At 40.5% G+C, this 27486-nt stretch overlaps 1 protein-coding gene across 20 annotated transcripts in view; it reads right to left on the bottom strand.

The window, feature by feature from the left end:
- UNC5C (unc-5 netrin receptor C) overlaps positions 1 to 27486 on the bottom strand; it is a 398261-nt gene that overhangs the window by 139210 nt on the left and 231565 nt on the right. For 19 of the 20 annotated variants that reach the window (XR_013635678.1, XR_013635677.1, XR_013635666.1 and 16 more), the window contains exon 3: positions 14062 to 14205. The exons of the other annotated variant lie outside the window; for it this stretch is intronic. Coding sequence is in view for 3 of the 19 variants with exons in the window: in XM_073340726.2 (XP_073196827.1) it covers positions 14062 to 14205 (144 nt within the window). In the remaining 16 variants the exon portion in view is untranslated. The remainder of the gene's footprint in view (positions 1 to 14061; positions 14206 to 27486) is intronic. 20 annotated transcript variants of the gene reach the window in all.

The following is a 27486-nucleotide window of genomic DNA, read 5'->3' on the forward strand; positions in this document are numbered from 1 at the left end:
TTTAGGAACTATTACAACAGGTTTTATTGTGCCCTAATATTAAAACTAGGAGATAATAGGAGACTGTAGTGTTAATAACAGTAGCATACTGTCATAAATATCAAATAGTATAGTAATAATAAATCTCAGGTGTTCAGATACCACAATGAGCACAGTATAACTTGATTAGATAGATAGATATTCCTAGGTCTTCCCTGGCATGTTATTTTATGTCTTCCCACTTCCCTTCCAAACATTAAATGCAGATCTGAAGTTAACTTAATAACCTTTTAAACAGACATACACAAAATATATATATAGAGAGATTATATATATTAGATATGTATACACACACACACACATTTATAAACAGGTGTATTGAGCTCATAAAACAAAGCTTTAATACTTACAAATTAAAATACATTACCCATAATGCGCAATAATTACATTTAGTACACAAAGAAGCTTTCTTCTGATTATTATAAACAGGTGGCACAGATAAGTGTGAGCAGTACGTGTTCCCCATCAAAAGTTTCATTAGAGTTTTCACCAGGTGGGATTAATGCACATGAAGCTCCCCATTACTCACTGACTTGATATGCTGTAATATTTTGAAAACGCCACTGCATTCCAGTGGGTCAGTGATCTGCAAACTAAAAAATACTCGAAGTCCAGGTCCCTAACATAACAGAGGGTAATGTTCTCAAAGGAGCCATTAGAGACTATCAAATAAATAATACTCATTTAAAAAAGTACATAATTGTGTATTTACAAGATAGGGAGCTTTTCTACTCCATTCTGTCAACTTCATCCTGTGTGCTTAGAGCTTTATCCATCCAGAACTATATATGTCCTCCCAATCCATAGAGTCATCAGATAGCTGAAGACAGATACTGGTTGCGCAGTATGTTTAACTATCCAAGCATAAAGTTGGCTGGGGTGAAAAGCAAACAAACAAAAGTTCTAACTGAGGCTTTTTAGAAATGTTGAGGAGATGGAGAGCTCATGTAAGTGACTCTAGCACCCGCTGTGTCCAGCTAGATACATCCCACTGGCGTAGGACTGGGGCTGTTTCTGAGCAAGTCAGTTTTTTGATGAAAAAGGGCCTTTAAAAAAAAAACAACAAAAAACCCTTGTGAAAATATTTTGTCTTCCTTACAATTCTCCATTTGCTATTTTCTCATTCCAATCTTCATTTTCTTGCTGTTTGTGGTTTTAGAGGGTTCTTCCCCCACCCTTATCAATTTTGATTGTCAGCTTAATCACACGGTGAGATTTTTCAAAACTGAGTATTTTCAAAACCCATATTTTTCAACTTTAAAACATGCCATTTTTGAAAGTTCTAACTGTTTGCAAAATGAGGTGGAAAAAAGGTAAAACACAGTCTCACAAGATTCCAGACTGAAAAATTTGGTCCATTTTGAAAACCAGAAGAATGAAACAATCTTCAGAAAATGTTGCAACTGAAAACAAACAAACAAAAGAGTCCACTCTAGTCAGGACTCTTGTCTGTGCAGAAACTCTGAATTGTTACAGCTCCTACGTCTGCAAGAGTTCCTTTCTGCAGTTCTCAGGGGGTCAGAGAAACTGGTCTGTCACCTCTTCCACCCCTAACCTTAGGATGAGTCATGTGAGGTAAAGGGAGGAGGGTACTCTCTTACCACATTCACTTTAGTAATATAGAGTATGTTTACACAGCAAAGGAAATCCCATGGCTGGCCTGTGCCAGCCACTTGGGCCAGTACTCGCGGTGCTGTTTCATTGCTGTGTAGACTTCTGGGCTTGGGCTGCAGCCCGAGCTCCCGGATCCATAAAATTTCTTCCAAGGCTGATTAGATCAGACAAGGAAGAATCCATTTCTTATGCTAGGATGCTAGGGAATCAGCATGCCTCTTTTGTGTCATTCCCATGAAGCCTGATTGTTGCATTAGCAGCCATATCAGGCTTGGGAGAATCAAAAAGGTGATGGTTCATACAGCTGCACAATTTAAGCACTACATAAATTCTTGCTTCCAAAGGTGCAACCTTTATGGCTGCAGGTAGGGCGTCACCTTGGAGCTTCTGTGGAAGTGGTTTTGGTTTGGCTAGAACTCTCAGCCTGTACAACAGATATTTTTCTTCTCCCCCGTCCTGTACAGGATGTGATGTAATGGAAAGAAATTCAGGTTTAAGGATTAAAATTCTGGGATGCAACTCTGCGCCCAACCCTACACTCCTTACCAATGTGCAGTCCCAGTGAAGTCAATGACTATTCTTGTGCCACATATTACAGGCACAGCACAAAACACACACATAGCATACTGGGGCGAGACTTCATTCCGAGACTCCTGAAATACCTAGGGACATCTGTTGCAATCAGGAAAGAGAGCCTCATTCACAACTGTGTTGAAATCAATGGTTTTCCACTACTGTAAAACTGGACTAATAAAATGGAGGGATCAATCTCTCAATGTAAACCCACATCTGAATTTCTTTGCTTTTTGGAGAGGAAAAATAGACCCATTTTGTGAAGCATCTTTAAATGGCTCAGTTTTAAATTCCAAGTGTAATGCATCCTTAGTCTAAAAACAACTCAAAAATTATATTTTTTATCTCCCCAAGGTAACGGTTTCTGTGTACAAATCATTTTAACTCCTGGCATGATTCTGCTTCCCTTTTTTTTTTTTTCTTTTTTAAGCTTTCATCTTTGCAGTCAGCAAAGAATTACCTTTTTTTCCATTTTATTTATTTATTTATTTTTACAAACTGTATTTTATTCCTTCATTGTAGTTCTGGGTTTTACTGTGATGTGTGGGTGGGTAAAACTTTAAGGATATCCTTTATCATTTCTGAGAAAGGCGATAAGAGGCAGGGCAGACGCCTTCAAGGCAGTGCTAATGCAAGGGTGACTGATGAATAAGCATGAAAAACGGACACTTGTCAGCCAGGAATTAGATGTAAACCAGAAATGTACAGAACAATGCAGCATTAATGTCAGGAAAAGATGGATTTCTGCCCTTGGTAGACCTTAAAGACTCCTCACTTCTGTTCTGTGCTCTTTCCAGTAACTCTAACTAGGATTTTCCCTCTAAAACAAACATACCAATGTCTTCAGAAAATGATCAGGGCTTTTTAAAACATTCTTTTTCACCCAACTTTGATTTAGTGTGAGTTGATGTCATATAAGAGAAGAAGCAGCCTTTTGCAGAGATGCATTACGGGAGATAAGTTTTTAAGAACATGAAAATTCTTCACTACAAAAGATAGTGTGTCTCTATATATATACACATATACATATAAATATATATAAATGGTTTTGGTAGTTGTTTTTGGTTTTTTAACCTAATTTAATGGAGACACGAGTAAGAAAAATTTGCATATAAAGTTTGTATTCTGTTGGAGACAAATGTTCTAAAGGATGAAAGGACCAGTGTTGTTTTAATTTCCCTCATCCCCACAAAAGCTCATCAGGTTACCATAAATCACATACTTATGAAAATGAATTACATATTATATTTATTATTCCAACTATGTTTGAGTGATGCCAAGCTGGGTGGACAGGAGTGAAGGTCTTTTTACAATTGACAAAATTCTGAATTCAGCTCTCCTGTCTTCCATAATTTTGCTTCCATAATTTCCCACAATTTGGGACAAAACTGTGACACCTTTTTCTGAAAACACAGATTAGGGAGTTGAAATCTGGATTTTCAATTTCAAGGGCTAGAGGAGAAAAACAAAACTCAGGACTCTGTTCCATCAGCCACATTTCAGTTACTTCTTCCTGTTCACAGCTGAGTCTATGACCTTTGTATTTGAGATCAGTTGCACTGGCGGCTAGAGTAATAGAAAGGTTCCATAGCTTCTCTGAATTATTTTTTTTTTTTGTCCTTGTGTGGTTCCAGTTTTTTGTTGTTACTTAGATCAAACCAGATTTCCAGTGAGACTGTGACACTAGTGTCATCAGCCTGTAATCTGGCAACTTCCTCTGAAACTGCTATCAATTGCTTTTATAAATTTCATGCCTCTCTCCGGAGAGCCGCTTGTGTAAAATGCATGCTGTGTTTTGATCAAAGCCATCCTCATGCTCGGTGCAAATTTCAACACAGTCCTTCTAGTTGGATGTAAATGTAGAGACACAGGACCACGGTCTCAGCTGGGCCCAAAGAACAATGGGCACAGCTGAAGAGGAGGGAAATAAGAGATCCCTTTGTGCCTCCAACTCAATACTGAGGCCAGTTCTGCACCACCCTAGTCCCCTGTATAAAGACTGCTTTAAATGACACCAGCTGACAGTGGTCCCCAACTTCTAGCAGCTGAGGAGTGCTGCAATGTAGGTATGCCCCAGAAAAACAGCCTTTCCTCAGCCATGCTCCCAACACCTGCAGCCAGTAGACGTGTGACAAAGAAGCCAAAGGACTCCCCTTTTCCGGGGGAAACTTACACGGACTAGATCCTCTGGCTTCATAAAGTTTTGTGAAACAGGCGCACAATTTTTAATGGAGCTCAAAATCCAGTCCACAATTTTTCTGAGAGTTCCACAGAATGTCAGTGGTGCTGGAGCATCAATCTTCCTTTTTCCGTCAACCAACCAGACTGATGGTGGCGTCAGAATAATTTTTGAACGTACAATGTGCTAGGTGCTCCTTTCTAAAGCAGAGTTAGATTATATGCTGAATACCCATAGGTAAGGAAATTAGGGTGACGGGACTCAAGAAGTTCTCTCCTCTTTCACTCATTTTATTTTTGTTATTTGAGCAAATGGCAAAGATATTCTTGAGATACTTCTTTGCATTCTTCGATGGCATCTTAAGCAACTTGGACACTATTTGAGCTTGAAGAATCTGAAGAGTCAGATTGTCTGCCCTTTCTCAGATTAATTGCTTGTTTTGCACTACTTCCTTCAACTTTAGGCATGTTGAGTCAGATAAATTCCTATATAACAATCACCGATTTCATAACTGATCAGCAACTTTCACATTTACTGCACTTAGAATGAGGAAAAGCCATCTAATTAATTCAGCACTGTAAAGATTGAAAAGTAGTGTGAGCTAGCCATTTTTACACAGAACCACATGATCTGATGCCTATCTGTCTTTCAAAAGTATCGAGATTCTTGCTCCCTTAACAGTTCACAACCCCATCCGCTTTCCCTACAGTTCAATGATAGTTGATTCCACTTACTTACTACACCCCTCTCTACAATCACCAATGGGTTCCATCTATTCCCCTTCCCTTCTAAGTGCGGGTCGACACTTAAAATGCTGCACTGATGCAGCTGCGCCATGGTAGTGCTTAAGTGTAGACGCTCCTATGCCAAAGGGAGACCTTCTCCCCTTGGCGTAGTTAATCCACCTCTATGACAGGTGGTAGCTATGTCGATAGGAGAACACAGGGTGTTAGGTTGCTAAAACTGCATTGCTCAGGGATGTGGATTTTTCACGCCCCGAACTACGTAGTTATATCAACATAAGTTTGTAGTGTAGACCTGGCCTAAGCTTCCAGATACATCTAAACCTCTTTATTTTTTCCTAGTAGGCATAATATGTTTTCTCATCACTTCCATTTTAACGTTTTAGAAGGTTCAAAGTTTTCCAATTAAAACTGAAAGCAGAGTCTAATATTTCTAGTATTTTCTTCAACTATATGTTATAATAATTAAAATGTGAATGTGAAGTTAAAATTTTTTCAAAAAAATCCATAAAACACTAGATTCAGTTTTACCTTGGAAAAAAACATAAAACAAAAACCTTGAATTTTTCACAGTGTTGGCAGGTCTTCTTTTGAAGAGCATAAATGTATCACAGGAAGTGTAGTAGCTAGTGATTTTAGGTGTGCATTTGCAATTAGTTGTGAAGCTAAAGTTATACCATACAGAAACTCTAAAGGCATTTCTGTAAGCAAAACACCCAAATTCTGCATAAACACTTTTTTTCTGATTCATTAATCTGTCTCTAGCAGCAGACTATCTCTATAGAAATATATGCACAAATCTTTAGTTAACTTTTTGATTGCTATATTTCCATCTCCTTCAGGGTTCAAGCAGGTTCTGTTGCAAGACATTGATTTCTATGAGACATGACAACATATGCAGGACATCCCCAACGCTCCCCCTGAAGGTATTAACACACACAAATTCAGAGATTTGTTAAATGAAAGTAACACTAACAATTACATTAATTTTAATTCAATGTGTTTTTAACTCAATATTGTGAAACCCTAAGGCTTGCATTTATTATATACCCTAATCATAACCCTTTTTCTAAGTGGACGTGGAGCTTGCCAAGCCAATTTGCAGCAGCCTTCTCAGTGAAGAGCAGAGCCTTCAAACCATCACCAAATCCGGCCAGATGGCAGTCATCATGATGTGTGACATTGTGTGCCTTTGGCCACAGCTGTTTGTGGAATCCTCTTGTTGGCCCCAGATGTGAAGGCTGGCCGTATGTTGAACTTGGCCTATTCAAATTTTTTTTCAGAAGGACCCATGACTGGCATGGCAAATCAAAACCAGGTACACATATGATCAGGTCAGTTTTAGGAGATTTGTTTCTGATGTCAGCTACAGCCCATTCTTCATGCCATATCAATGTCATAGAGAAATCTCGGCAGGGCAAATGGGCCTGCAACGGCTGGTGAAAACCATACCCTTGGGTGGTTGAAGAGGTCTGTGAAAGTGGTAGCTTGAGTTTGTCCTGGTATTCTCAACCGATCTGGCAGTAGCATCCTTGTGAGGGATGTGTGCAGCAGTGATGTTACTTAACATATGGAGCCACAGTACTGGTCTGGGTCGAATTGTCCCAGTTATGATGTGCAAAGTTGAGTGTAGCTGAGTGTCAACCAACTTGACATGAGACAAATGGAGCCAGATGGAGCACAATATTCTGCTGCAGACTAACAGAGAGCTAAACCAGATGATTACAGAGTTTGCGTGTTGGCTCCTCATGAAGTGCTGGCCAGTTTGCTTAGAAGTTTGTTATGTATCCTCAACTTAGCTGCAGTTTTCCTCAGGTGGTTAAGATAAGGTGAGAGATTTATCTAGGTTCACTCCAAGGTAGACTGGGTGGGATTCGTGTTTCATGTGATGTCCATTGAGAAAGATAGATAGTTCCTGGTCTGTTTTAAAGATGGAACATATTCAAAACTGTCTTGGTTACACTTGGCTGTAAATGCACTAATTTACCATCAATTGCAGAATCAAAGCCATATGTATCAAAGAGAAAAGTATCCATATTTTGAGATGAGAGAGCTTGAAAGAAACATAGACCTGCTAGAAGAAGTTGCTTGACAAGAATGATTCTAGTGTAGTGAAAATGTAAAATGAGCTAATGCATACGATGAGTTCTAAAATGCCTTCTTTATCTTTGAGACTTGTGATGGAGGAGGTCCATCTTTGGCTCAAGAGTAATCTCAACTCGAGACCATGTGGCCCAGTTCTCTCCACGCAGGATACAAGTAACACCCATTGACTGGGAATTACTCAACCTGTAGGGAAGCAGGAATCAGGTCCCTTCTTTAGTACTGCCCAATGTACACATACCATGTATAACCAATTCCCTTCATTTTTTCATATTTCATGCTTCTGTGTGTTCTCAACTTCCTTTTAAATGTTCCGCCCTAGTTGTCCCATTTCCCCCAGATCTTATAACTAATACAGTACTCTCTAATATTTTGGTGGCAATGGAACTGTGTCTTCACTATATTGTCTGGGGTGCTAGAATACTGGGATGTGAAAGTAATGGGAAAACAGGTAATTCAGCAACATAATGTATGGCACAGAACCCCAGAATTAAAAGGTTCACTACCTGAGTGCCAGTAACGAATGTGTGATTATTTTCACATCTGTCTTTCTGTCCAACGTAAGTGGAGATAATCCATCACATAAACCAATCCACTTTCCTGAATCACATTAATCTTATCTGTATACAGTATGAGACATGTATATAAGCTACTATTTAAACTCCCTTCATTAAAAAAAAAAAAAAAAAAAGCAATTCTGGAAAAAAAGGCTTTTAGTTAAGTCTATAGAAAACTAATATAAAATTAAATACAAGTTTAATAAGAACAATTCCTTATAAAATAGCGATGTCTTAGTGGAAAAGAGCAATTTTTTTTTTTAAGTTTCCATTTGTTTCCAAGACACTGGAAAGAAGCCAAAAATGAGAAGACATCTAAATTCATTATGCAAAAAGCCTGCTCCGATGAAATTAGGAGAAAAGCTATTTATTTCTCGCAGCAGGTTTTCAGCAACTCAGAAGTCGGACATACAGATACTGGCCTTGAGTGTGATTGTACATTTTCAGGGGCAAATCAAGTGTAACTTCAATGAATCTAGTGGAGTCACACCAATGTAAAACTGGTACAAGTGAAAAGAAAAGGAGGACTTGTGTCCTCCTTTTCTTTTTGCGAATACAGACTAACACGGCTGTTACTCTGAAACCTGGTACAAGTGAGAAGATAATCAGGCCAATTTCATATTTATTCAATTGTGCTGTAAATTGATCAGATATGATCCTCAGTTGGGGTAAATTGGCCTGGCTCCACTAAAGTCAATGACACCAGTTATGGAACTGGCCCATAATTTAGGCCAAATCCTGCAGTACTTAATTAGTCTTTATCAAGTGAAACTTTTACCAGGTTTAATTCTATTCTTGGTTACATAGGCACAGCTCGCATCGATTTCTTTCAACAGGAATTTTGCTCAAGCAGAGAATGTAGGATTGTATCTATAGAATCAGATCAACATTTTTCAAATATTAGTTTTAAAATAATGCAGTGGTTTTGGATTTTTTTTTTTAACAAAAGGAAAAAACTATCCCAACTCCTTTGTCTTCTCTCCATAAAACTGTAGTCTCTTAATTCAGTAACAAAAGTATATTTTAGGCCCAGTGTACATTAACATTTCAAAGCATGTGAGAACCTCCGAGAGTCAATATAGCTAGAATGATGAGGAAAATTGTATTTGCACCATCTAATATCACGTATCCCAGACAACTAATTGCATTTCTCCAGCTCCACTATTACTCATTCTGTTTTTCCATTAGCTAGATTATTAAAATACCTAGGATTTTCAGGTCTAAACAGATCCTAGGGAATCTGACAGTTTACAAGGGTGAATCTCTTCCAGTCTCTTTGCTGTGGGGAGACCAAACTCTCCAGTGGAAGGATTCCAGGGAAAATCATGGAGTTTCCATTTCACTATTCAGGAATAACCTTCATAGAAGAGAATGGTCCAAACCTTAATTACAAATGGTCCAAAGCTGCAGACTTCACATCACCCAGTTCTACACACTGAAAGAAGTCACAATCTTGAGTTCTGAATCAGTTTTACTTCCAGTTTAAATTTCCAGCATGTGTATCCCTCTGAAAAACACCACTCTTTACTCCAAATTTAAAGATGCCTTCCCTCTTGACCAACGGAAGTTCTCTGCTTGGCTGATGTGATTTTTCAATTGACTTTCAGCAGAGAATTTCCTTTGACCAGGTTGTTATGTCCTTTCCGACACATGCCTGACCTTGAATTAAATAAATACAAGCTGCTTTTCCAGGATGCACATTCTTCACACTTTCAAATTACTTTTCGGTTAATTCTATTACATGGTCAATGAACAGAGATGTTGAATGCATTTTTTTTTTTGTTTTAATGGACTTCAGAACTGGTCCTCCAGAGGATACAATAATTATACAGCCCTGCAAAGCAATAACACTGGTGGCCAGAATGGAAAAAAAAAAAGAATCTTTCTTCTGAACATGCGAGAAAGGGCTAATTATGTCATCACGGTACGGTACGATTTGTGCTGAAATCACCAGCTACGGCTATTAATGTGAAGTAACTGTAGCACACAAAGCACTGTAGGGTTTCCCTCCCCCAAATATATTAGACTTCACTTTTTTGTGCTTATTAAAAATGAAAAAGGTCTAGCCTGATGTCATAACACCACAAACAGTTGTGTTGCGTTTTGTTTCCTTCAAAACTCAGCATTGCGTGCTTACTGCAGGCAAATTTAAGGGCTGCAGGGATTCTATGCAGGTGCACAATATGGGGGAGAGTGTGAAGAGCCTCCACGCCCATTGCTTGTCCCAGATAATGACCAGAGCAGCACAAGGACTGTTCTTTCCTAACTCTGTGGTGCTCTGGGCCATGGTTCCCCAACAAGCACCAGCCTGTGAAATTCACCAGCGTGAATAAATCATGCCCCCCGAGCAACGTAAGTTACACTGACATAAGAACTAGTGTGAACAGCGCTATGTCGGCAGGAGAGCTTCTCCCACCGACATAGCTACCGCCACTTGTGGAGGCTGGAGTAATTAAGCTGATGGAAGAGCTCTCTCCCATTGGCTTAGACCACCTACATTAGAGAGTTTACAGCAGTGGTGCAGCTGCACCCCTGCAAACTTCTTGGGTAACCATTCCCTCCGGCAGCAATGCTGGACCCTCCTACTGCCTATTTTAAATGTTGGCACCTTGGTCTGTCTGATGAGTGATACCTTATCATGCACAGCCTACCTTGGCGTGCCCAGAGGATGTAGGATTTGAGTGATATGGGTATGGCTACAGCTGAATTTTTAGTTATGTTTCAAATCTAGTCTAGACAGGTGTGATGGGGTCTTCACCCCACACTATCCCGGAGAGGGTTATTGTGGCCAAGATGGGTTAAGTAACCTGATAGACCATCCTGAGCGGGAATTAGCCTTGATGATCAAGCACTGAGTGGGGATGAAGCCCAGCTGGGCAGGGGCAGGCAGGGCTGGTATAAGGTCAGGAAGCGAGGGCAGGACATGGTAGTCCCTCTTCGGGCTTAGAGAGGGAAAGGAGAAAACTTGTGGGAGAGTAGAAGCCTGGGATCCTGGGCCTAAAGGAGGGGTTTACTCACAAGTGTGATAGAGCAGAAGCCTGATAGGGCTGGAGTAGGAAAAGTCTCAGGAAAACAGCAGCAAGGTTTGGCACAGCGCAGACCTTAGCCACTGATCCTTGAGCTGGAACTTTAAGCAGTGGAATTGTCCCATGGGACCTGCTTAAAGTTAGGCATGTGCTTAAGTATCTTGCTGAAATAGGGCTTAGTTATGCTTGTGTCAATTCAGAGTCAATCCACTGAAATCAACTGAGCGACTCTGGATTAACACTGACATAACTGAGCCTAGAATTTGGCTAATTATTATTACCTTTTAGACAATAATGTCTCCGCTCACTGATGTACATACTGTATGTGTTTTGAGTCCATACAAATATTTATTATTTACCTATAAGGCCAGCTGAAAATTTTGTCGTTTAAAATAGATGATTTTTCTGTGATTGTGCTTTTGCTGCTCGGCATAAATCTGCAGGCTAAATACTTAAGACTGCAGCTCTTAGTCCTGTGAATAGAGGCTACAGGCCTGGGCCATAATTGTCCAAGAAGCCCCAAATCGAGGGAAAGTATGCAAAAAATCATCATCAAAAAGCAAAACTCAAAGTTCATAGGCTCAGTTCCACCATTTAAAAAAAAAAACACTTAAGCACTATAAAAATTACTAGACTGACTTTCTCTCCCTCTCTCTCTTAAATGTGGTCAGAAATATCAATCACAAGCAAAGATTTTGGATGCCAATTTTCTGCCCAGAATGATTTTTTTACAGCTAAGTTATAAGCCTCTGAAAATAGGAGTTTATGATGAAATCACTGACAGACTCTTGGCTAAAGTGCAGTTGCTGTATATATACATATCTAATTTCATGAAAGGCAATTACACATCTGTAACTTTAACATTGCTCTGTTATCTTCATCTGATATACATTCAGACCCTTAATTGAAGTAAATATGATGGCTATCTGTCAAGTGCTAACTGGCAGGGCTCCAAAATTTACTAGGTGATTTAATACAGGTTTTGTAATCTGAAAAAGCTGTTGAAACTTTGCTAAAGCTCTCTGAAGCACAGTGCTAACATTTGGAATGGGTAGTTAAAGTTCACTGCTTTCCTGTCAGAAAGACCCTAAAGAACTCTAGAAATGTTTGTTTGCCCCGAGAAAAGGATTCAGTACAAAATGCTATAGATGAAACACTCCAGAATCAGGGGAAATTGGGATTCAATGCAGATTCTGTCAATATAGATATTTACAGTGCACTCATTGCTGTGATAGTGAAGTACCTAAGTACTCCTAAGAGTACCATGACATAATGAGCGGATAAAGTACAAGAAGGGGACTCAGGTTCTACTCCTCATTCTGCCACTTATCTGCTGGGGACATTGGGCAAGTCAATGTACCTCTGAGCCTCAATTTTCCTACCCTTGAAATGGGGACAATTATTAGAACTGAGTGAATAATAGATTTTTCGGTTCTGTAGTCAAACCAAAATAAAAATAAAAAAACAAATTTGTTTTGGTTTGACCCAAAACAGAAATTTTTCATTTTTCTTGCTAAAACAAAAAAAGCAAAAATGTTTTGTTTCAGGTTAAATGACTTGTATCGTGCAACCCAAAACAAAATGTTTTATTTTCTTTGTGGATATTTTTTAATTTTTATTTTAATAAAGTAAGCCTAGCTAAATTTCTGAACAAACCAGTGTTTCAAAATGAAAAGTCACAACCTTTTGTTTAAAAAATGTTGAAATGAAACGTTTGGACTTTTTCCTTTTTTTTTCCCCATTTTTTTTTAGCCAAAACTATTTGCTAAATTCAACCCAAAATCACGAATAGTTTTGGTCAATCCAAGCCTGTATTTTTTGGTGAATAAACTATTAGTCTGAAAATTTTTGCTCAGTTCTAATAATGGTACTGATTCCTCCATGGAAAGCTCTTTGTGATGTACTGATGAAAAGCATTACGTGAGAGCCAGGTATTATTATCTGATGCAATAATATCTGATAATCTGCTTACAAGTTGTCTGTGTCTGTATGATGGATGTGGCCGAAACCTTGCATCCAAACTCCACTGAACTCTGGGGAGATTCTTCTCCAGATCCATCTCTATATCCAAAATTTGTAGGCAAGATCCATTTCTAGTCAAGGAGCTTAGGTCACAGTGTTCAACTTGGGTACTTAAAATTAGCCTCCTAAATCTGTACCTAGACATGTAAATAAAATGGCTTGATTTGTAGGTGCATTGAGCAGCCTCAACCCAACTGACTTCACTGAGAGCAGGATGGAGTGCTAAAAAACCATTTGTAAGTGGCTTGAGGTGACACTATTTCATAGCAAAATGATAAGTAAACAGTCCTTCCTTAGTCTTCCTTCTTAAAGGTGTTGGTAAGGGATATGTTCTTTTTCCTGGAAGAGGAATTCTCTCCTCTTGTTCTAAAATCTTAGGCTATATTCAGTATAGACGAGCCAGACAAGTATCCAGCTGCTGGTGAACACTCACCAAACAATGTTTCTTTGTTCCTTTTTCCAAAGGCAGGTGAAATAATTTCTGAATTACGCAGCTTGCTTGCATTGTACTAAATAAAACTCACTTAATCTGCATGAAAGGGAAACGGGAATCCCCGCTGCAAATGCTGTATTACAAAGACAAGTCCCTCTTTGAAAATTAATGAACATTAAATATTTGTATTGTCAACTGAAGATTTGTTGTCTGGAGATTGGTTGTCCTGTTTTTTCATGGGTAGAATGAGAGTGGAGAAAGGATTTAAAATAAATATTGAGGCTAGTAACCATGCATAGCAAGGATGAAATGTTAAGAGTTAAGATGCCTATTTTTGCTATCATAGCTCCTCTCTGATTACAGTGATATGCTACATTTGGTCTCTGTTTGTCAGGCAAAAGCAGCATTATTAAATGGCTGCAGAGACACAAGGGAATTGTTCTTAGTCCATCACAGTGTTTGCTTTGAAAAATTCCAGCCAATTGGCTACAAACACTTTCCTTGCGTCGGGATCATTGCAGAACTTCACAAATAATTTGCTGTTGTTGGCTTTCTTTTTTCATAAACCTGAAAGGAGGAGGGTGCACATCTGGCTCTCAGAAACAAGAAATGATGAACTGACACATCTAAGTGCAATACTGGTGGTCTGAAGTCTGACATGCTGCATCAACCACCACAGAAGATTCAAGGCCTGTTCAGTGTATGTGGTTAGAAGCAAAAGTCCCCACCCAGACAACCCAGAGTCACTTCATCCCAGAGAAGAGGTACTCACATGCAATGCGAACATAGGCCTTTCGACTCTTAGTAGTGCCGGCAGAGCTCCAAGCGACACACTGGCACCAGTAATCTTCAGGTCCAAAGAGTTCTTCCACCTGCTGACGGGAAATCTCAATGCTCACTTCCCGAACAATCAAACCTGTCAGGATACAATTAATATCCCGAGTGTATTAGAGTTGGTGAAGCTATTGTTCAGAGTAATATATTAGAGTGTGCTTGTAAAACTCTTATGAGCCCTGGCTGATCATCTACTCAACAGCCCTTATCATGAGGAGAATGTTAAGAAAAACAACAACATTTTACTCACCCAACATTATAGGTGAGTGAATATTTTGCAAGACTCATTTATATCATGCATATGTGCACACACACACACACACATTATGCATATAAACATAGGGCAGGTCCTCAGCTAGTGTAAGCCAGAGTAGCTCCATTGCTTCCATTTCCCATTGACACCAGGTGAGGATATGGCACAGTAGAATTTTAATATGAAACATGCTTCCCATCTCACACTCTTGGGAGCTGTGTAAAAACACAAGTCTCCTCCTTTAAAAAAAAAATATCCTCCTGTTTGGGGATTCTGATGGACTGAAGTGCTGATGGAGCAACTCTTGTTCACTCTTAACACTTAATTGTGCACAGCACCGTGGCTACACCCCTCATAAAAACAGAACAGTTGTCTACACTAATGGTCTCAAACCCCACAGTATAATTATTGTAAGCGGTATTGTTTTGAACAATACTGTCCACAACAAGGGTGTACTCTACACTACAGTATTGCACACCACTGCGCTCTGCATTGCCCCCTAAAACATACCTTCCCACATACCCTCTCATAATGCAATCCTCAAAAATCTGCAATGACAGCAACAGTGATGATAACCTGTCACTGCCATTACAAACCTAGCATTTACCCGGTTACCACACAGTGCTATCTAATGTGCAACATTTTTGCCTATTCTAAGTACAAGGAAATATTGTGGTATCTCAGATACTACTGCAACACCTGTTGGTTAGATGCTGACTCTTTAACACCAATTGACATACTCCGTGTTTTGCATGATCCCACCCTTACAATTCACCAACCCTGTGAAAATGCTCTTCTCTTCAGTTTTAAAATGGCAGCCAAGGTATGGGGGGGAGGGGGAAATCTATGCACCACTTTTTAACATAGTTGCACTGTGCTGCTGATGCCAAAGTCTCAATAAACTTGTAGAGTGTGTCCATCCATAAAAAAAATCATCATTTCTAAAATGTCGTCCAACAAAGGACCTTAAGTATATAAACCTCACATACAAATATGTTGTATAGCGTGACTGATTCTCTTTTTCCTTACTGTAATGCCAGGAAATTTAATTAAAAGATACTTGATCTTAGTGTGCATACTTTGTCCCCATCACTGAGTAACTAACACAGGGTTATGCGTCTTTCCGCTGAACACAGACTTTCAGGCCAGCTACCCCCCAGCCTCTTACAACATGAATTACAAGGTGATATTCATAACATGAATGTTCCCAATTGTACAGCACAGAGCGCACTGCATGCTCTGGAAACCAAGCAAACCCTTGATTTTGCTTTCAGCCTCATAGAGGCTCTATTCAGGAAGGTGATGATTAATTAATATTTGTGCACAGTTGTGTACTGTCATTTATGCTGCACACTCTTTCCATCCAAAACTCGGTTAACAACGTAACATCATAAAAAACAACAACAGGAATTGAAGCATAAAATATCATACAGATTTTTGGTAGGAACTCTTTATAATCAGATGCATTTTCCTGCTAGGTATTATATAGCCTACTATCTTTTTAATTTCCTTATCTTTGACATGTTTGCCCAGGAAATTATAAGCTATTTTGAGGAAAAGACATACTAGCTTTTCTCCTTGAAACTAAACACTCAAAATTTGGTTGCTGTACTTAGACGAAGTAAAAACAAAATACGGCATATATATTTGGAAATGTGGCAAACACCACCTTCGAAAACTGCTTTGCTTTGAAGAGCTCAATTGTCTCCAACAGTGGTCCAGGGCTGTTCATTGTCCTGTCTATGAGGGAAAAATAGCTTTTATGTACAGGATGTGCCCAAAACAGGTTATGTTTTCACAGTGCAACTGCTGCTAGTCTAAAGATCTCTCACTTCAGTCCATTTCCACTTTTTTATAGCCTCGAGAGCCTAGCAGTTACAATATTATGTTTTTACAAAGAGGCTGATTATAATGGAATTTGATGGAGCAGAGAGTTAGGTTACTATAGGGCTAAAGCAAGTAGTCTTAAAATTAAAGGACAGTACTGGTTAATAATGATTTCAAAACGGACTTAAAATTCTGGATGCAAATGCAGTTTTCTGATATGTTGAAGATATGAAATATACATCATGTCAATAACATCCATTAAATACACTGGCATAACTTTTATCTCTGGGTTCTGAATACATTCTCCATTTAACAACAACAAGCTAGTCTAGGCACTGCTTTTCTGGGACTAACTGAATTGCTCACAGGCTTCAGGTTGTTCGAAGTCTTTTGGTCTCAGAAATTGTGTGGTAGCCATCTCGAAGCACATTTTCTGTTCGTGTCTTATTGCTTAAAAACGTGTGATCATAAATACAGTATCACCATATGGTTACGTCGTCTCTAAGCTAAACATTTTTTCTAGAATATATAGAAGATCAAATCAGTTTCTGAGACATCAGCTGGGACGATATGCTATATGTATAGACAGTGAATGTAGAAATTTATGGGCCAGATTCTGACACACTTAATTTTTGCTAAGTAGCACCTTACTCCATTAGGAACCACACTGATTACTTCTGGTGTAAGGTACTAAACTGTGTCAGTAAGCACTGGGGCTGACAGCGATTTCTGAGTAAAATTATTAACACTGACTCATGATCTCAGGATAGAACTCTCAAAGGTCAGGAAATCCTGACCTTTGAGTATTCTATCCCGAGTCATGAGTCAGGCTTCATTTTACTTTGAAATCGCATCTCTCACGATTAATTCACAGAGTTGGCATGTCTGGCAGAAGGTGACCCTGCATGATTCCTCCTGAACTTTCACAGACTGTAAGGGTCTGATTCTGCTGGCCTTGCCCTTACTCATGCTCAGTACTGCCTCATTTCACAAGGAGTCTCAGTGATTGAAAAGGAATGTCTTACCTAGTAAAGTACCACTCGACCTAAGAAAAGGTGGCAGAATCTGGCTGTAGGGTCATACAACTAGGAATGGGGTAATTTTCCTCTGTGTTGTGACTGGTCAGAATCCTATTGGTGTCACGTAAAAAATAATCCCTACCACGGTCGCACTTTCTAATTGTTTTAGGAAACATTTAATTTGAGGTATCTCAGACAGCAGCTGACCTATTATCATGCTGAAATGATGCTATATAGATCCCACAGAAGACCTGGTACAGTTTCTGTACATTCACCCAGTACTGTACTGCTTAAAAACCTCACCGGAGAATAATTATAGCATGATAACCTTGAGAGGAGGACTTCTAAGAGAGATCTTGATCTTACCACTACTGTAGGTGCTTCTACTATTCAGTCACAGGAAACAGATTGAATTCATTTCATAACGTTCCTCATGAGCCACCTTCTGCATTACAAATGTCGTTCTAAGGACTCAGTTGATTTGCAATGTAACTTTTAAGGGAGGTCAAAATGTGGATGTTAAATCCTGACAACGTCCCATTAAACACTGTATGAGACCCAGAGACTGACAGAAACAGTAGAATAAACTAAATTTTCTCTTCATCCCTTGCTGCTTTTTTAGTGCTTTGGTCTTTACAGAACTACACATATCCCGGTTTAAAGTTAACCCAGCCTTCATACTCACACTGGGCCAACTTGTGCACGGATTTACACCTCATGCAACCTCACTAATTGCATGGGATACAAGTCAGCGTAGAATTTGCTCCACATCACACACTTTATAGCCCATTTTTAGAGGGCTTCTATATTTGCTCTCACAGACTCTGAGTGTGCCTGTTTGGGCATGCAATTCTATGTCTAGCTGCCTGACTACATACGGATGCACATACTTGTGAGCGCAAAATTAGAAGCCATTTTGAAACACTTTCCACTGTGTCTCTGCCACATACACTACACACAAAGGAGGATTCGATAGTTCGAATGACTGGTAGTTGCTTACGGACACCTCTAGGACACCAATTCAAATCCACCCCACAACAGTAATAACTGAAACATGTTACCATCCCACAGATGTTTCATTTCTACTGTGAAATGAGTTGATAGTTTCAGTCAAGTTCCCAGCATACAGGTATCCACATCACAGAATAAAACCCCATTCACAACTGCATATCTGCCAATAGCCTGACAAAATTCCAGTAAATTGAAAATTTGCATAAATTAATATATTTGCATAAATTCAAACATGAACCACCAGAAGCAGATGCCTTCCTATTTTATAGCTATGCAATAACAAACCCAATTGTAGGGAGATAACTGAATGCATTTGTGGGCAGCTAGATGGTATGATAGGTTCCTTACACTGTAGGTAAATTCAATAAATAAAGATACCATCTTTATTAAAAGCTTCCCTGCTGTGGTTACAGTATAGCTCCTACTCTCTTTCATGGCAATAAATAGAAAGAAGATGATCGGTGGGGAGGGGGAATTTTTGCTTGTACTATCTCCTCCTTTGGGGTTTATCCCTTGGCCTACATGCCCACCTGGGGACATAAGGGGAATATACACTTCTACCCCTGTGCAGGCTACCTAGACCTTGGATGCAGCCATCCTCGAATGAGTAGGTGTTGTGACCCATTACCACCCCCAACTTGCAGCAGGGTGGTGGTAGTGTGGAGCCCTAAAGTGAGAAGTCAAAGTAGAAAGTCAAGCCATTTGAATCAGTTTTGTATAAGAAGTGCTAATGACATCTTATGAATGTACATCAGAAAGAAATGGATCCATAAAAAACATGGCTTCCCATTTTCAGTTCACAAGTATTTGATCTCTGACCTCCATAAACAACTTGAAAAATTGCAAGGGAGCCCCAAGAACTGCTCAAAGTTTTGAAACTGAAATAAAAGAAAATGAAAAAGTTCAGAAGGGAGAACAAGGAAAAGGAGAGAAATGCTTACTTAGAATTCTATCTTGTGGATTTGGATAATCTAAATTATGAGAGAAATCTGGGAAAGAGAAGATGACTTTGGAACTGTTTAGTTTCAGGGATATTTACACACACCAATCACTCAGATTTCATATAAAATCCACCCACACACAGCACTGAGCCTGCCATCAGAAAAATCCATTAAATTTCTGGAACTTCCCTGTAGAAAGGGCCAAACACCTCTAGCCTGAAAAGAAACACAGTGCACTTGGCAAGTCTGAAACTGGCATTAATTGGCATCACTTTGGCACTTTCAGAAGAGATCCCAAGGACTGAACAACCTTCTAACCCCTTCAGGTTGTCCCTCCAGGTGAGGACTGAGGCATATTGAAGAGGAGGTTAAGGACAACTAGCACTGAAGGTGCCTGTTTTACACCAGTTCTGTGAATTAAGAGAAGGCCTCAATCTTCAGGGCTGTCAATCTAGCACTATTCACCAGCACTACATGCCTCTTATCACATTTTAATGGAAAATTATACTTCTTCTGGGCTGGATTGTAACTTGGACTACACACCCATGCAAGCGAGTGAAAGAGATAGACCTTTCCTTACATTCCTACACTGTTTACTTTGACATCTGTGGGTGGGGAATGGGTGGGAAGAGGCACAGAATAGATGGAGCCTTGGCTAAATCTGCCTAACTGCTGAGTGGTACAGCTAAGTGAGCACAGGAGATTGGAGGGATAATCATTTGCAGCTGGTAGAGGAGAACAGCTAATCACTTCCCCTCCTGGAGCAAAGGGACAGCAGGGAGGGAATTATTATAGACACAGCCCTTTACTATAACTTGCATTCTAGATACACAGTCTAGCAAAGACACATTCTGATGATCCCAAAGTGCTTAACATAATATATTAACTGATTAAGTAAACTATGGGTCGATTCAAAGGCAGAAGCTACACCTCTTTTTTTCAATGTCCATAAATGTAATGTAATCATATAATATTACGGTATTATATAATTAGTAACTGTAATAACAATTAATGGGTTCTATTTTGCGCCCATTGAATTAAATGGACAAACTCCTAATGATTTCCATAGCAGTATATATATCACTGACACTATTTTATATATCTCACTGTGCCCACCACTAAAATTCATTCACTCCTGTGGTGAAACCCAATAACTGCTTTATCGGGCACAACAACCCTATACAATAGTTTAGGATGGGCAATGAAGAATACCGTATTAACTTGAAAGTCTAAGAGAAATTTCAGCAAAGCAAAATTTAATTATCCAGCACAGAATGTGTCCAGGTGAGCAGGGTTAATAGCTGCACTCTACAGGGCTCCTTTGTGCCAAAACTTATTTTGATGTTATTTAAGGTACATGGAAAATTTTATATTAATGTGTGTGTGTATGTGTGTGTGTTCAGCTGCAAGTATAAACTCGGTTTCCAAATTGTGAGAATCTGTACGTGTAATTTTTTCTGTTAATGGATTCTCTTTTGTGTTTTTGAGCTTTCAATTGGCCAAGAGATACTTCAATTAGTAATCAAATATGCCAGAGAATGCATCTCCCAGGAGACAGAAACTTGTCACCCACCATGCCTGGGGCGAGGAAATACTGTGTGACACGTGCATTGTAAATAACTATGTTAGTAATACCTTGCACTTACAAAGTGCCTTCCAACCAAAGATCTTAGGGTGCACGACAACAGTGTGTAAATATGTACATCTGCATTTCACAGACGATGAAAATGACACAGTGTAAGGTAAAGGGATTTGCTCAAGGTCACAAAATAAATCAGTGCCGAAGCCTGTAACAGAACCCCTGTTTTCTGTTCCCCAGATCTCTGTTCCCCAGATCCCTGTTCTAGCCACTAGCACTAGACTATGATGTCTCATAGCTGCCTGCACGGGTGAAAATCATGACCCCACTGAAGTCAATGAGAGTTCTGCAATTGTCTTCAATGAGGCCAGGATTTCATCCATATTAGTTCAGCTCCAACTAAGAGTCCCATAGCATTTATAATTGGCAGTTACTCAGAATCAGCTTTATGCCTTATCCAAAAAAGTCAGATTTTTCCCTATCTTATCAAACTGGCCAAGAGCACAACCCAAAGTGATAGGACTGCAGATGTACTTAATAAAAGGTTCACCTAGTGCTTGTTACTACATTTGGTCTCCTATGGTAAAACTTAGTGATTCAAGCAGAGTATGGGCAACATTTTCACTTAGTGGTGACTCAGAATATCTATCTGACGTACTGTTCAGTCACAGACTCAGTAAACAGTCCATTTTTGGAAGGGGAGGCCTGAATAATTTTATTCAATGAAATATTTTTATAATAAATAAGTTAAATCAATACTCTGTGACGATGGAAACTTGTTTACAAGCTTTCAGAGATGGATCTCTCACAGCCATAGAATGACTCTGTTCAAACACTTCAAAGTACTTCAAAGCACCAAAGTACGGTGTCTGGTGTTTCAAAAATTAATAAATAGGCTGAGCACAAATAGGACTGCTTCAAATATAATGATTCTTGCTGAGAAAAAAGGATCTCTCTGCATTTTGTTGGGACAGAGATGACGGCAAGCCTCTTGTATACTTCGTTTTCTAAACCCATCAACTGCAATCTTTGCAACAAAGAAATAAGAAATAAAAATATTTAGAAATAAATAAATAAATAAAGCTAAGTGACTTAAAACCCCTCCAACAACCATGCACCCTGTCATTGCATGCATCTGCTCTTTCTGACTTCCCAGTAATGGCTGCTGGGCAAATGGCACCCAGAGGAACTAGGTGAATACTGCAAACAATTTTCTGTAACTATTAGCTCAGATTTTTAAATGAATAGCTTCCAGCTATGGTTGTGCCCTCTGTAGCCTTGTCCTCACTAGGAAGAAAGGTGCATTCTTAACTCGAGTCAGCTAACTTGAACTTTATGGTTGACTTAGAACAACGCTTCCTCAGCTTTCGTCCCCTAATGCCCCTACTCGACTTGCGCTACATTGATGACATCTTCAACATCTGGACCCATGGAAAAGAAGCCCTTGAGGAATTCCACCATGATTTCAACAATTTCCATCCCACCATCAACCTCAGCCTGGACCAGTCCACACAAGAGATCTACTTCCTGGACACTACGGTGCTAATAAGCGATGGTCACATAAACACCATCCTATACCAGAAACCTACTGACCGCTATGCCTACCTACATGCCTCCAGCTTTCATCCAGACCACACCACACGATCCATTGTCTACAGCCAAGCTCTAAGATACAACCGCATTTGCTCCAACCCCTCAGACAGAGACAAACACCTACAAGATCTCTATCAAGCGTTCTTGCAACTACAATACCCACCTGCTGAAGTGAAGAAACAGATTGACAGAGCCAGAAGAGTACCCATAAGTTACCTACTACAGGACAGGCCCAAGAAAGAAAATAACAGAAAGCCGTCATCTTCAGCCCCCAACTAAAACCTCTCCAACACATCATCAAGGATCTACAACCTATCCTGAAGGACGATCCATCACTCTCACAGATCTTGGGAGACAGGCCAGTCCTTGCTTGCAGACAGCCCCCCAACCTGAAGCAAATACTCACCAGCAACCACACACCACACAACAGAACCACTAACCCAGGAACCTACCCTTGCAACAAAGCCTGTTGTCAACTGTGTCCACCACATATCTATTCAGGGGACACCATCATAGAGCCTAATCTAAGAGTCCCATAGCATCACCCACACTATTAGAGGCTCGTTCACCTGCACATCTACCAATGTGATATATGCCATCATGTGCCAGCAATGCCCCTCTGCCATGTACATGGGGCAAACTGGACAGTCTCTACATAAAAGAATAAATGGACAAAAATCAGATGTCATGAATTATAACATTCAAAAACCAGTCAGAGAACATTTCAATCTCTTTGGTCACTCGATTACAGACCTAAAAGTTGCAATTCTTCAACAAAAAAACTTCCAAAACAGACTCCAACGAGAGACTGCTGAATTGGAATTAATTTGCAAACTGGACACAAGTAACTTAGGCTTGAATAAAGACTGGGAGTGGATGTGTCATTACACGAAGTAAAACTATTCCCCGCCCCCGGCACTGTTGCTCAGATGTTCTTGTCAACTGCTGGAAATGACCCACCTTGATTATCACTACAAAAGGCTCCACCCCCCCCCCCCCAGCCCGTTCTCCTGCTGGTAATAGCTCACCTTACCTGATCACTCTCGTTACAGTGTGTATGATAACATCCATTGTTTCATGTTCTCTGTGTATATAAAATCTCCCCACTGTATTTTCCATTGCATGCATCCAATGAAGTGAGCTGTAGCTCACGAAAGCTTATGCTCAAATAAATTGGTTAGTCTCTAAGGTGCCACAAGTCCTCCTTTTCTTCTAACTTGAAAACATTCTAGTGAAGGCAAGGTGGTTAGAGCCAAGAGCTAGCAGGTGAAGAACCTGAACCCTGGAAGAACCTGAATTCCTGTTTCCCTTGTGGGTGGGGATCAGGCATTTCCTGATCAGCCCCTGGCCCTCATCATCCCTGTGGCTCTCCCCCTATCCTTCTTGTTCCGTAGGGACTCCCTTTCTGTAATGGAAGTAGCCTGAGGATCACTGGTAACTGGTCCTTCTCTGAGAGGGTATCACAAGGTGGAAGGCTGCCGGAAAGAGGAGATTCACTTTCTCTCTATTTCTTAGCTTAGTCCCTTTTCCCTGAATGCCTTAAAGTCAGTTTTCATAAGCCCCACAGACTCTGAGGCAGAGTTTGGACTGAAATCCCTCTGGAGGATCTAAGAGAGCAGCTGGATCTCATTCAGCTTTTCCTTGTGAGGGCAGTATCAGGCGCCAGTACATCCGGTGGTATTGTGGAGGCAGCTGCACACCAGTGCCTGGGCAGAAATGCTATTAGGCCTATGAGGCCTGTTGCATTCTTTTCTGTGCTCATGCCTTTCTCTCAGCTCCAAAGGTAACAGAGTGACCAGACAGCAGGTGTGAAAAATCGGGACAGGAGTGGGGGGTAATAGCCTATATAAGAAAAAGACCCAAAAATCGGGACCGTCCCTGTAAAATCGGGACATCTGGTCACCCTAAAAGGTTATGACACTCCACCTGCTCGAGACAGAGGTAACGGGGTCTGGGAGCCAAGAACACCCTGCGTCTAAAGGGGATGATATCATCAAAAGATCTAACTGTACTGTCTCTGCCTGCGGGCAGAGAGGAACTTTATCAACATATCTGGACTGCTACAGACGACCAGAGAGAGGAATATTATATGATATCATGATCAAAGAGAGGAATATATACAATTTTATTATCATCATGATCTCACGCACAGTCTACCTAGAACACAGAGGCACAAATTCTAAACTCAAGCACAAATTCTAATCCTAATCCAGAGACCAAGTAGCGGGAGTGGACTCTATATATGTTCAGAGGCTAAGTGGAAAGGAATCCTTTCTCCTCAGGTCACAGAGTGGCTCTGGAGATGCTCTGCAGAGGCTACGCCTGTCTTGTGGCTAGCGTAGCACCTGATTCTCTGGTGGTAAGTGCCCTCCTTTTCTTGCATCCCCTCTCCAAATCTTGCTTCCTCCTTCTTGTGCAGGAAACCTGCACCAATTTAGCTGCCGGGGACTGTCTGTGCAGACAGGTGTAGAATTTGAAGGTTCAGGTTTTACTGCACATTTGCGGTAGCTGTAGAAGAGCCCCAGTAACACACACACCCCCTCCCCTCAGCAGACATATGAGCTGGTATATCTTTAAAACAACATTGAGCTGGCTATTCTTGCTGTTAAAAATATTTTCACACACAAAGGAAATACACAACAAAAATCCTTCTATGGAGACAATTTCCAGTTCCACCCCACTTGTACAAAATGTCTACAAAATGCACCAAAAATGAGTGATTCTCTCACACATTTAGTGCCATATGCTCATGCTTTTTGTGTTTCTTCCCCCTCCTTGGTGCAAATTAATAATCCTACTACAATTTATCTCTCCAGAAATTTCAGTACAATTGTTCATCTATACTTACATTGGAATCTATAATTTCTGAAATAATATAGGGCCCTCGTCCATGAACACATCTGCATTTGTGTCAAGCCATAGCAGCTCAGGGCTTCCTGTCATTCAGCAGTCACCGCGGTCACATTTGGTGGTCCCTTAGCAATACTTTGACGGACTGGTACCACTAAAAGGGAGCATAGGGGAGGGGATGTTCAGAGGGAAAGGCATGACAGAGAGTGACTGTATTAGTTACTCCAGCTCTTGACAGAAAGCCCAATGCTTTTTCTGTGGTTGAGGCGTGTGTGACAGTGGTGTTTTTTTTTTTAGAGGCTAGAAAAAAAACCTGCCGAGGTTCATAGAATCATAGAATATCAGGGTTGGAAGGGACCCCAGAAGTCATCTAGTCCAACCCCCTGCTCAAAGCAGGACCAATTCCCAGTTAAATCATCCCAGCCAGGGCTTTGTCAAGCCTGACCTTAAAAACCTCTAAGGAAGGAGATTCTACCACCTCCCTAGGTAACGCATTCCAGTGTTTCACCACCCTCTTAGTGAAAAAGTTTTTCCTAATATCCAATCTAAACCTCCCCCACTGCAACTTGAGACCATTACTCCTCGTTCTGTCATCTGCTACCATTGAGAACAGTCTAGAGCCATCCTCTTTGGAACCCCCTTTCAGGTAGTTGAAAGCAGCTATCAAATCCCCCCTCATTCTTCTCTTCTGCAGGCTAAACAATCCCAGCTCCCTCAGCCTCTCCTCATAACTCATGTGTTCCAGTCCCCTAATCATTTTTGTTGCCCTTCGCTGGACTCTCTCCAATTTATCCACATCCTTCTTGAAGTGTGGGGCCCAAAACTGGACACAGTACTCCAGATGAGGCCTCACCAATGTCGAATAGAGGGGAACGATCACGTCCCTCGATCTGCTCGCTATGCCCCTACTTATACATCCCAAAATGCCATTGGCCTTCTTGGCAACAAGGGCACACTGCTGACTCATATCCAGCTTCTCGTCCACTGTCACCCCTAGGTCCTTTTCTGCAGAACTGCTGCCTAGCCATTCGGTCCCTAGTCTGTAGCTGTGCATTGGGTTCTTCCGTCCTAAGTGCAGGACCCTGCACTTATCCTTATTGAACCTCATCAGATTCCTTTTGGCCCAATCTTCCAATTGGTCTAGGTCCTTCTGTAGCCTATCCCTCCCCTCCAGCGTATCTACCACTCCTCCCAGTTTAGTATCATCCGCAAATTTGCTGAGAGTGCAATCCACACCATCCTCCAGATCATTTATGAAGATATTGAATAAAACCGGCCCCAGGACCGACCCCTGGGGCACTCCACTTGATACCGGCTGCCAACTAGACATGGAGCCATTGATCACTACCCGTTGAGCCCGACAATTTAGCCAGCTTTCTACCCACCTTATGGTGCATTCATCCAGCCCATACTTCCTTAACTTGCTGACAAGAATACTATGGGAGACCGTGTCAAAAGCTTTGCTAAAGTCAAGAAACAATACATCCACTGCTTTCCCTTCATCCACAGAACCAGTAATCTCATCATAAAAGGCGATTAGATTAGTCAGGCATGACCTTCCCTTGGTGAATCCATGCTGGCTGTTCCTGATCACTTTCCTCTCATGCAAGTGCTTCAGGATTGATTCTTTGAGGACCTGCTCCATGATTTTTCCAGGGACTGAGGTGAGGCTGACTGGCCTGTAGTTCCCAGGATCTTCCTTCTTCCTTCTTCTTTATGTTTTACATAAAGCTGTAGTTGAGACTTCACAAAGAAAATCTATGCACTTTTTATTTCTGGTTCAGAAGATTTACATGCTCTTTCTAATGATCTGGGCCTTCAGCACTGGGTAATGCTTCCCAGTCCCCAGCTTAGTGCTCATGTAAAATTGAAGCACTTTTGAGGCAGTTTAGAGCCTACAGATGAATCTCAATGTGCAGGCAAAAGGCATAATGGCTGTTTAGCACTTTGCAAGAAGAGGCTGAGGAAATCATGAAAAAAATAAACAAACAAACAACTATTGAACTGCAGCCATCTGTGAAGCCAACAGAGAGCTTCTGAATTTTGAAAAGCATGTTTACATTGCGTTCGTGTAACCAAGGAAGGGAAGATTAAAAATAAATGTGATTTTTTTCCTCACAAAAGGTATGTATATATGCCAAGGTTCTTTCAGTTTGGGGTGACCGTGTACACACACACACCCCACCTAATTTCAGTGAGTTTTGAGAAGCTGTACTGATGTACAAGTGCCTTATTTCCATGATCTTGTTGCAGTGTCACAGTTCAGTGGCTGTTATAGATGTTGGGGGAA

This window comes from Lepidochelys kempii, chromosome 4 (assembly GCF_965140285.1).
Source record: "Lepidochelys kempii isolate rLepKem1 chromosome 4, rLepKem1.hap1, whole genome shotgun sequence".
Taxonomy (NCBI): Eukaryota; Metazoa; Chordata; order Testudines; family Cheloniidae; genus Lepidochelys; species Lepidochelys kempii.